The 11,556-nt window shown below is 40.2% G+C and overlaps 1 protein-coding gene across 1 annotated transcript; it reads right to left on the bottom strand.

The window, feature by feature from the left end:
* Positions 1-417: 417 nt before the first annotated feature.
* LOC108695971 (phospholipase A2 inhibitor and Ly6/PLAUR domain-containing protein) lies at positions 418-11,062 on the bottom strand. Its single transcript, XM_018224918.2, has 5 exons — positions 10,709-11,062; positions 9,991-10,095; positions 5,378-5,530; positions 3,251-3,391; positions 418-635 (listed from the first exon to the last, which is right to left on the bottom strand). Exons 1-5 carry the CDS (start codon positions 10,758-10,760, stop codon positions 418-420), a joined length of 669 nt encoding a protein of 222 aa, XP_018080407.2. The 5' UTR covers positions 10,761-11,062.
* Between the last annotated feature and the right edge of the window lie 494 nt (positions 11,063-11,556).

The raw sequence follows: 11,556 nt of genomic DNA, 5'->3' as shown, positions 1-11,556 counted from the left end.
AGGCAAAAAACTTAAAAATTCTAGCATTTTGGGAAAAAGCTCGAAAAAATCCTGTGATTTGGGAAAAAAGTCAGAAAAAATTGTACGATGCTTGATTTTTTCATGTTTCTCCCAGATCCGATAAAATCACGATTTTTTTATAATAAATAAGGTCCTTAATGTAATTCATTTTTAATTTATGATGTCGACAATACAGAAAAAACAGAAATACAATCAGATGCATTTAAAACAAAATGAGATGGCCAAATAATATTATTACCCCTTCCTAAAATATCTTCACATCCAATCATGTCAATTCTTTGTGTTTACTTTACTGACAGTATCTTAGAGTCCATAGATTTGTCTCTTAGCTCTATGCCATGCTGGTGTTTCTCTTAAAACTCTGTTAAGTTGCGATATGAGGAAATATTATGTCGTTCATTTTAATTTGGAAAAAAACATGAATTGAATAAGTGCAGAAGCAATGGCTGCTGGGAGAAGGAATCCAGGATCAAGGTCAAAGGCTCCACCGGTGCATCGGATATTTGTACCGATAGTGAGGGTTTTAAGGATGTTCATTTGGGTCTTGGCGAAATCACAGAGACTTTTAGTTGCACATCCACGGGCCGCCACAGAGTTTAATATGCCTGCAGATACTGAACATAACATATGAAATATAGGTTTTTATTTCTTATATTACTGATAATATGAAGTACCCATATGATGACCCATAAATGATTATTATAAAGGATTTGTCATTTATTATGGAGTGTATAGAAACAGATTTAGAATTATATAAGATATTTCCAGGTGTTAACCATAGTTACTGCTCAGTAGTATCTTTATACCAATGGTGTCAAGAATAAGAATAGCTACCCTCAGTTAGCTTGTATTATGCAAAGTAATGATTGGAGAGTGCCCCATAACTGTAGGGACCCATAGGGTTAAAATGCCCCATTGCTTTAAATCTCTACCCTTCCGCTTTTTTTCCTAGTTGTTGGGCAAAAGCCCATGTATCTAGTGTAATTTCACCTATCCAGTTATTGGTGTAATGACCACTTCCTACCACACTTTAATATAGTGTATAGAAAGGGGTGGATCTTCCTCTTTGACTGCTGGTGTCCTTACCATCTGGATGTGCCCATTGAGCCTGGGAACACCAAGGCCCAGTAAAGCCTTTAGCCCTAGAGGGACCAGGGAGTCAGAACCAGGGAACCCCGTGAATGAGGTTAGCTAGAGACAGGTTATATCTGTTATAGACTTTCTAGGAGAGTGAGATAGAGAGTACAGATAGTAAGAGCAGCTTTGTGCTCCATCAAGGATCTGTAGCAGGGAGTAGCTTCCCAAGGATCCTAGATTGCCTTTAGTGAAGGGACCACAGTGGATAGGGTGTCAGGCTTAGACTTCTTCTCCTTGACCACTCCGCTGGGTGGGATCCAGACCACTTAAAGGTATATCTGCCTGTGATGTTCCTTACTGCTTGACTACAATGCCTATGGGAGTCACATTCCTCTGCTCTGTCATCCAACCTGTTTCAGCACTGCTAATACTACTTGCATAAACCTCATGACTGTAAGTAAACCTGTGCTCATTTGTCTAGAACAAATAAACTTGTTACTCCTTTGTTTTCACCACAAGAACCTCCTGGCGTCCATTATTCCAATTTTTACTGCACAGTAGCCTGAGAGTTGTAGTTAAACTACAACATTCCTGAAATTGTCCACTTAGCGAAGGCCCTAGCCTGAAGTGTTTGAGTCACATGTAACCCATGCTCTTATCACTAGCTGGACATTTACTACTTTTGGTCTGCCTAGCCCAAGTTAGCGTTACATAACTATAAAGGAAGCAGACGCTATGGCTGCATGGAGGCCAGGACCATAGATCTGCTATAGTTAAAAAAAATCCTCAGTCCCCAGCCACTCTCTTACCTTTTGTGACTCAGACAGTAGAGAAAGTGCCAGACTGGAGCTGCTTTGGGCCCCTCTGAAGTTTTTTTTCAGGGGGCCCAACTCAACTTTGTTATGACACTGCTTAATCTTAGTTCATTTGTTTGTTGAGTCCCAAAGATGTCAACACAGATCCCTTCTGATCCAATTGTGATGTTGGCCAAGCCAGCTCCACCCCAGCCATGCCCCATTGAACCCAGGCCATGCCCCTGACAGCTCTTCATGTAGTTACTGCTGCAGATTCAGGAGAACCTTCTCAATGGCAGAGAGAAGTTGAGCTTCTTCTGCAAATTACTTACAGCTGGTGACTTGGCTGATACTGTTGGCAACCAGGTGAGGGTGGTTAAATAAGGGTCATACCCATGTGTATCAAATATGAAACCCCATGTGCTTTTATGCCTTAGATTTAATAGCCGAAATCTAAAGAAAGGTCCTCTTTTTAGTTTCTTATAAAACCAATTGGAGATCTTAGGCCGACTGGACTGCACATGAATAGTGGCCTCAGGTTCACTCTAAGTGGGTAATGTAATAAAAGCTGCAGTTTGCACCTCATCTAATAACCTATAGTAAGTTGCATTTACTGGCAGTGGAATAACTTGGGAGCATTGGGTCAGACCACAAAAAATTCTACTGAGAAGGCCCAGCACAAACAGTTCCTCTTCCCCCAGACCCCCTCCGGCCCACTTGTGCCGCACCTCCCAGCCCACACCATGTCCTTGGTACAAAAGGGGTTGGGGAGGGGGGACTATGATGCAGAAGGTCATGGGGGGGGCACCTTGGTGCCAAGTGCTTAGACCACTGTTTACTGGTCATTTGACAGCAAATTGGTCATATTAGTTGCTGGGAGTTACTAGACCTGGTACCAACTGTGAGTTTTATTATTCTTGATGTTTATAGCTTTGCTTTGTCTCTCTGTCTTCCCATTATAGTAATAGGGTTAAGCAGCTCATCATTCATTTTCCATAAATAAAAGTCGCACAGTCAGGAGATTTCAGAGGTAATTCTCCATTCTCCCATCTTTGTCCAATCAAAGCTTGAAAGTCAGAATTCTAGAGAACAATTAGCTTTGTTCCGCTGCTTCAACACAGAGGTGAACTTTGTTGGTAAGGAAACAGATGAAACCAAGGAGGCAATTTATAACAAAATATTTATATATATATCAGTAGGCTCAATACCCACAGCATTCGCTATTAAACAAAGTGGACATGTCTTGTTGTGAATGATAAAGATATAACATACACATGATTATGGGGTCACACTTGTTTTTGTATTTAGTTCATGTATAACATAGTGAGGAGCTAATAAGAGCAATAATACTGATGTACCTGGAATTGTTGTGGTTCCTGTATAGCACATATTCTCATTCCCAGTACAATGAACACTTTCCAGAGCATCACATTTGTCAGAACCATATGAGAGGCAAGTTGGACAAGTCACTTCATTGGTTTCTTCCCCGTTTTCTGGTACTGTAAAACAAAACAAACAAAAAATATCCCCATGCATCTGTCATGAAATATTCCTTATTCTGTCAAAATGCTTTTATATTAATTGCCACTTTACCTCTGCTGGTGGTTTCAATGTAAAGTCTGAGAGTCCCATCCTCATGTGTAGAAACTACTAATCTTATTTAGTTGCAATAACCCCTTAAACTGATACTGACATATAAGGAGATAAAATATATCCTTACAGGTATAATATTCCTTATGCAAAAAACTGATACCTAAAAAGAGTTAGGGGAAGGATATCTCCCAAGAGTCCTTTTGAGCTAAGAATTACATTTTCTTAATGATTTCTGTTTTATCTGTTATAATAAAACAGCATCTTGTCCTTGATGGTAATTAAGGTGCATGAATATGAATATTAGTGGCAAAACAAAATCCACTGGGTTTATTTACTGTTTAAATGTTCTTCAGATGGGTCCATGTGCAAGTGAAATTTCATATGCAATTGGCATTTTCTAAGCACAATACAAGTCAGTGGTGTAACTAGAGTGTGCCAGCCCCCTTGCAAAAAAATCTTCAGAGGGGCCCGGTGTACTCAGATCCCCATCCCCCGCCCACTTCCCGTCCTGCTTCTGCCCTGCCCATGCCCCACCTCTGCCTCACCCATATCACACTCAATTCTGCCCACTCCTGCCCGACTTGCTTCCCAATTCCTTGCCAGTAAGAGAGAGCAGCTGGGGAGGAGGGTTTTTTTTTTATTATCTATAGAGGAAGCAGACCCTACAGTCAGGGCCCCCCTGAGACTTTAGGGTCTGCTTCACCACTGATACAAGTTGAGTAGCGGTTCAAGGCATCAAGGAATTTTGCAAATTATCAAAAACAGGCAGGACTCCCCTAAACTGACAGGGCTATTGACCATTTGCCAGTTGCCATGTCATGTCCCGCCCCCATGATATCACCACCCAACCAGCAACATCAAAACCACACCCCGCTGATACTCCCTCCCAATTCAGACATCATTGCAACTACTGGAGAAGAGCACAGATGTAACATCTGGGTAGATTTTTATAAGCATTTTGGCTCATTATGCCTTATAACACACCAGTTTCACCAGTGCAGGGCAACAATACATTGTATTTTAATTACTTTAGAACACTTACACTTTTTAGTGTTACTGTTCCTTTAAAATAAGCACTAATGGAAAGCTTTTATTTTCACTGAATTCACTCCCCCCCCTTTCCCTATAAATAGGGTCATTTGTTCAAAGGGCGATAAGAAGCTCTGAATAACCTAACCCCTCCCTTACCAAAGTTCACTAATCTGCAGACTGTTAATTAGTTTCATCAGTTATCATCAGCTCTGCAGGACAGGGAGTTGGAGAAAGTGCTAAAGTGAAAGCAGTTTCATTCTCATCTTGTTTAGTGCAACAAATAAAAACCATAGGGTATATAATGCCCTTTTAAATTGTCTCTGTACACAAATACTTTTAGAGGACTGTTAAAATAAGCTTTCTCTTTAACTAGCTAGTCCCCTAAGGTTTGGCCATATGTCCTCTGGGTCCATTTTCCATAGTCTGTTCTGGGCAGAACCTATGTATAATCAGGCTTAGTATGTGGTAGAATATACTCTGCCATAGATCACTCTAAGAGTGATAGATAGTTCAGGGCTAGCTAGATCAGCAGCATGAAGCTCCAACGAAGAGAATGCTGACTACTACCTGGGTAGCCCCATTCTACCATAGTCTTACACATTGAGCAAACTTAAGAGACTGATAACTCTCTGTACAGACTATGAGCAGACTTAGGGGGCTGTTCCTGCTGAATTGTGCTTAGTACAGGGGAATACCTATGCTGCCATAGTTTTATGGGATCTCTCTGTACAGGCTATGGGTGCTGGGGCTGTTCATGCTGAACTGTGCTTAGTACAGAGGAATATATGTACTTGAGTGCTTTTATGACATATGCCTGTACAGGCCTTTAAGGTAAAAATTATATTATTAAGAATACTCACATTTTGGTGTAATGGGAGTGCAAAAGTCCTTGAAGCAGCAGGATGAGGCAAATGTAATCTTTGAAGATTCAGGAAAACTTAAAGTTCCGTTAACATTACACTCTTGTAGTGGTGCACAAGTCCTTAACATTATTTGACTGTTGTCGTTCTCAGCTGAAACAATTAAAATCACTTTGTTAATTGGGGCTGTCATCAAAATGTTCACATATATCCTATTGTTGAGTTAAAAAAGCACTAAAAACATCTTTGCTTGTTCCAACAAACTTGCCATTATACTGAGTGATTATTAACTGTGAGGACAAAGTAAAGAACTGAGTGTATTAAGACCCACGTAAAAAGCAGTAACAATGCGCTAATGTAGTATTTAGCAGCATTATGGCAGCGTTTAGCTAATTAGCAGGGTCATTCGTTTGTGGCTTACATGGAATAAGGGGAAAGGTTGAAAGCACAGAACACACTCAGAGCTGTATGAATACTGTGTATAACCTGCTGCTTAAAATTCTCACTGAGCAGGAGTCTCCCTTGCTCTCTGCACTATTTCTCTTTTTATATTTCACTTATTAATTTGCACACAAATTGCTTGTAAAACACTCTAGAGACACCTGTGTGACACCTGTATTGAGGACACCTGCATTTAAGAGCATCATGATCACAATGACAGTGTGTGTGTGGGGGGGATATATTATACAGTCATATGAAAAAGTTTGGGAACCCCTCTCAGCTGCATAATAATTTACTCCACTTTCAAAAAAAAAGATAACAGTGGTATGTACTGTATGTCTTTCATTTCCCAAGAACATCTGAGTACTGGGGTGTTTTCTGAACAAAGATTTTTAATGAAGCAGTATTCAGTTGTATGGAATTAAATCAAATGTGAAAAACTGGCGGTGCAAAAATGTGGGTAGTCTGGTCATTTTGGTAATTTGAATGCATGTAAATGCTCAATACTGATTACTGGCAACCGCAAATTGGTTGGATTAGCTCGTTAAGCCTTGAACTTCATAGGCAGGTGTGTCCAATCATGAGAAAAGTATTTAAGGTGACCAATTGCAAGTTGTGCTTCTGTTTGACTCTCCTCTGAAGAGTGACAGCAAAGGATCCTCAAAGCAACTCTCAAAAGATCTGAAAACAAAGATTGATCAGTATCATGGCTTATGGGAAGGCTACAAAAAGCTATCTCAGAGGTTTAAACTGTCAGTTACAACTGTAAGGAATGGAATCAGGAAATGGAAGGCCACAGGCACAGTTGCTGTAAAACCCGGGTCTGGCAGCATATGCGGAGGATTGTGAGAATGGTTACAGACAACCCAAAGATCACCTCCAAAGACCTGCAAGAACATCTTGCTGCAGATGGTGTATCTGTACATCGTTCTACAATTCAGCACAATTTGCACAAAGAACATGTGTATGGCAGGGGGATGAGAAAGAAGCCCTTTCTGCACTCACACAAACACAAACAGAGTCGCTTGTTGTATGTAAAAGCTCATTTAGACAAGCCAGAGTAATTTTGGAACAAAGTGCTTTGGACTGATGAGACAAAAATTTTGTTATTTGGTCATAACAAAAAGCGCTTTGCATGGCAGAAGAAGAACATCACATTCCAAGAAAAGCACCTGCTACCGACTGTCACATTTGGTGGAGGTCCCATCATGCTGTGGGGCTGTGGGGCTAGTTCAGGGACTACTGGGGCCCTTGTTAAAGTTGAGGGCCGGATTAATTCAACCCAATATCAACAAATTCTTCAGGATAATGTTCAAGAATCAGTCACAAAGTTGAAGTTTTGCAGGGGTAGGGACGCAGGGACAAATGGACGAATGCTCAAAAATAGCCACATCCAGAATCCAGACACTGATCAAAGGCTATAGGAGGCGTCTAGAGGCCGTTACATTTGCAAAAAAAAGCTCAATTAAGTATTGATGTAATATCTCTGTTGGGTGCCCAAATGTATGCACCTGTATATTGTATATTGTATATTTTCTGTAAATCCAATAAACTTTATGTCACTGCTGAAATACTACTGTTTCCATAAGGCAAGTTATTTATTAAAAGGAAGTTGCTGAAAGCTCAGCCAATGATAAACAAAACTCCAAAGAATTAAAAGGGGTTCCCAAACTATTTCATATGATTGTAAATAGTGATGAGAGAAGTTTTTGTCACAAAAATGACACTTAAAGACTTTAATGAGTGAAAAAAATGGTTGCACGCCAAAAATTTGTCATGCAATTTGTAGAGTATCAAAAAAAAACAAAAAACTTTTTTTCCCATAGACTTCAATGCATTTGGGCGAATTTTTGATGAAGCAAAACGGGTCAAATTTGCCCATTGCTAATTATAAGTAACAAAAAGCTTTTGTGGAATTATTTCTGCAGCAGTGGGGTTAGAAGCAAATAACATTGTGCAGGGATCTGGTAGGGACTGACTAAAATGTTATAAAAGTCTGCAGAACGTGGGTGCTGTGGAGGCTCTTAGACTGGGGCTTTATTTTGCAGCATTAGGGTTGGACTGACCCAATCAAGAGAGGTGGTCTGGTCCTGGTGGTGGCCCATGAGGGCCAGGGCCCGCCGGGTTTTTTCCCGGTATATCGCCAGGCCAGTCCGACCCTGTGCAGCATGGGGTTAATATGTGGAGCTGTGGTTGTTGCAGGAGAGCTGGACTCATAGGACTTGAACTTCACTTGCTGAAAAAGGTTAATTGGCTCATATCCCTCAAAAAAGTCGCAATAGTGAATCAGACTTTTATTTGCCTTGCTGATTTTTTTTTATGTATTGCTGATTGCATTTCATCAATAACAAGCTTGTTGTGTTTTAATTATTTGTATTTAATGAAGTCTCCAGTAATTCAGAGCTTTCTGGTTAACAGATTTCCAGAGAACGGATCCCATAGCTGTAGTAGAGATATTGGAAAAAAAAAATTCCTTGTATCCAAAAGATAGCTGTCCCAAAGGCTTGCTTTTCCATAAAAAATTCCTTTATTTAAATTATCATTAAAAATATTTGGTTACATTCAGTCCCCCCAGGCCCAACTTACGCGTTTCGCACCTTCCGGCGCTTAGTCATAGGTGTATCTGTAGACCACACAACCTCTGCGGGATTTATACCCTATCAGTCCCTCCCACTTTGTTTAAAACCAATCAAAATCTTTGAGGGATTAACCCTATTGTGTTAATTACTCTTCAACCATAGAGATATTGGGACTCCTTTACTAAGATATGCAAAGACCACAATTCTAGCATACACAGTACCGTAACTAGAGGGGGACGGGCCCTGGTGCGTGACGCGCAGCCGGACCCCCGCCCCCCTCCATAGGGCCCGAATTTCAGTGGTGCACAGCGCTGTCGGGGGGGATTTCAGTGGTGCGCGGTGCTTCTGGGGGGCCCTGAGGGGGTGCGGGCCCTGGCACCCCCTGCTCCCCCGGTAGTTCCGCCACTGAGCATAGCATATTTGTGCATGCTAAAAGTTACTTCAGAATTTTGCACCTAACAGTTTGGTCCATCAACAATTCATCATCATCATTTATTTATTTATTTATAAAGGGCCAGCAAGTTATTTAGCACATTCATGCTGCTCCTGCCATGGGTCGAAGTTAGTGATGGGTGAATAAATTCGCCTGACACAAATTCACTGCGAGTTTCACCACCGGCAAATAAATTAGCGAAAATTGGCCGATTTTCCCTTTTTTTTCGGTGAAAATGTTCGAATTTCACAATTTTTTGTGAAAACGTTCAAATTTCAAGATTTTTTTGTGAAAACGTTCGAATTTCAAAATTTTTTGGTGTAAACGGCCGAATTTCAAGATATTTTAGGGATCTTTCCGAATTCGCAAATTTTTCGCACATTTTATGAATTTTGCGGGAAATTCACACATTTTTCGGCGAAGTGAAACGGGAGAAATTCACCCATCACTAATCAAGGTGAGAACTTTGCCTCAGGCAGCATGGAGTAGTCAGTTACCAGGGGCGCTGCTGGGCATGTTACATTAATTTATAATAAACAGGGGTCTTACAAGAATTTAATTTGGCTTGATGTCGAAAGACAGTCCTGTACTCTGTATTGTCTCATCCGTGGAAGGCATAATGTGCAGAGGCTCAGAGTTCCTCATTGCATTGCTTCTTGCACCTAATTTTCTTTTTTAATCCAGAAAGCTCCAAATTACAGGAAGGCCAATTTCCATAGATTCCATTTTGATCAAATAATTCAAAGTAGTAAATATGATTTCCTTTTTCTGTGTAATAATAAAACAGTAGCTTGTACTTGAGCCCACCTAAGATATACAGTAATTAATTCTTATTGGAGGCAAAACCAGCCTATTCAGGTAGGTAATGTTTACAGGATTTTTAGTAGACTTAAGGTACAGAGATCCAAATTACAGAAAGACCCCTTATCTGGGAAACCCCAGATCCCAAGCATTCTGGATATCAGGTCCCATACCTGTACTAAGCACATTGTCTCTATCATTGCCTATAGGCACAACCACTGAATGTCTGCTACTGTGGTGTGTACAAATATACGAGAGCTCTGGAGCCTACTAGGTCTTCCAACTTAAGCACATGAGCCACAGAATATTAATAATAAATTAAAAGTAAAGACATTTATATAGCAGTGGATGGCACTTACGTATGGAAACATTCATGAGCAGAGATGCACAGACTTGATTGGATGGGCAGGTCACAACGTAGCAGATTTCCGTAGACAGACATTTCATGCAATTCAGAGAATAGCCTAAAATTAGATATTGTTATTTTAAAAATGCCTTCCAAATGAGCAGCGTTAAAAGATACAGAGATACAGAGAAGCTGACACAATAAAAATGTGCAATATAAAGAAAGCAATATACTGTAGCTCCTGTTTGCGGGAACAAAGAACATGGAACCAGATTTAAGCAGAACAGCAGGGATTCTCATTGGAGGATTATTTTGCATTTTAATTTAGCTGCTGCCTGAGATTTGTATTGAGTATTCAGCCTTCAACTGAATTAATATGCAAAATAATCCTCCAGTGAGTATGAGTATTGTCCCTTTTAAATGATCCTTGATGCAGTTCTGATTAGTAGTTCATTTATGTCAGTTCCACAGAGTTAGAGTTTTCTGCTAACGTTTTGGTTATTTACACCAGTCCATAAATTCAGCTTCTCAACAGCAGTTTAGGGCCCACTGAGCATGTGCAGAGCCACTGACACTCAAAAGCTCCCCACGATGGGGAGCTGCTGGGGACAACTTTGAACCTCTGGACTGATAGAGTAAGTTCTGTATATAATATACTGTATTTCTGGCCTTATTCGTTTTTAGACTCCTATAAGGTAGACGTTTGGTATATCAAAGCTTTAAATACTCACCTGTTGCTGCAAACACCGACAGGACACAGATAATTCCAAGCAGAGATCTCATTATAAAGCACAGGCCGGTTCTGTAAGGCAGACTCTAAAATCTCAGTTGTGTCTTATATGTGAAGAGCAGGAAGTAATTTGCCAATAATAAAACAAAAAAAAAGGAGCTATAACTTATATGATGCTGCATTTTGCAAGGCTGTAACGGATATGAAGGTATAATAATTCTGAGACTGAAATATAAAATTTAAAAGCATACTTTATTTTAGTCACAAGAAAACTATAAGGAAGTGAGCAACCCTGGTGCATGGACTTATATTAAAAAGCCAATTAAACAGTAGCCACCAATTTATATATCAGATCAGTAAGAACGGGATGCAAAATCTGATTGGGGAATTGGTGGATCCTCAGGTGCATTATTCTCCCAGTAGAGCGATGTGGTGTAAGTGCCCTACTTTATGTCTTCTACCTACAAATAACTAAATATAGTCAATTTGAAGGTATTAGGCTACACACTTATTTTGAAGTCTCTTCGTATTTGTCTAGTTCATGTTTTTTTTTTGTATATTTCACACAAAAAAGGAATCTTTTTTTTATTTGTTAATGTAACAATGCTATGGAACCTTTTGGTTGGATATCATTTCATATGCTTTTAGGTTCCAACTCCCAAATGTTTTTTGGACACCAGAGGGATCACCTGGCATTAGCTGAGAATGGTGGGAGAGAGTTTGCCACTTCTACTGTTAAAACTCTAGCAAAAGGGAAAGTTCTGCAGACTAGGGGGCAAGTTTACTAAAGAGCAAAGTGACTAACGCGGGCGAAAATTCGCCAACGTGACGTCATTTCAGAACTCGCTG

The sequence above is a fragment of the Xenopus laevis genome, chromosome 7L, assembly GCF_017654675.1.
Source record: "Xenopus laevis strain J_2021 chromosome 7L, Xenopus_laevis_v10.1, whole genome shotgun sequence".
Taxonomy (NCBI): domain Eukaryota; kingdom Metazoa; phylum Chordata; class Amphibia; order Anura; family Pipidae; genus Xenopus; species Xenopus laevis.
Note: the sequence above shows the minus strand (reverse complement) of the source record. Positions and strands in the feature narration are given on the sequence as shown.

What these genes read in the sequence shown, in the direction of transcription:
- LOC108695971 (XM_018224918.2), bottom strand. Translation starts at nt 10,760, where the DNA reads ATGAGATCTCTGCTTGGAATTATCTGTGTCCTGTCGGTGTTTGCAGCA. An exon ending in GTCGGTGTTTGCAGCAACAG is followed by an intron (nt 10,096 to 10,708) that starts GTGAGTATTTAA and finishes ATCTAATTTTAG; the next exon opens with GCTATTCTCTGAATTGCATG. An exon ending in GCTCATGAATGTTTCCATAC is followed by an intron (nt 5,531 to 9,990) that starts GTAAGTGCCATC and finishes TAATTGTTTCAG; the next exon opens with CTGAGAACGACAACAGTCAA.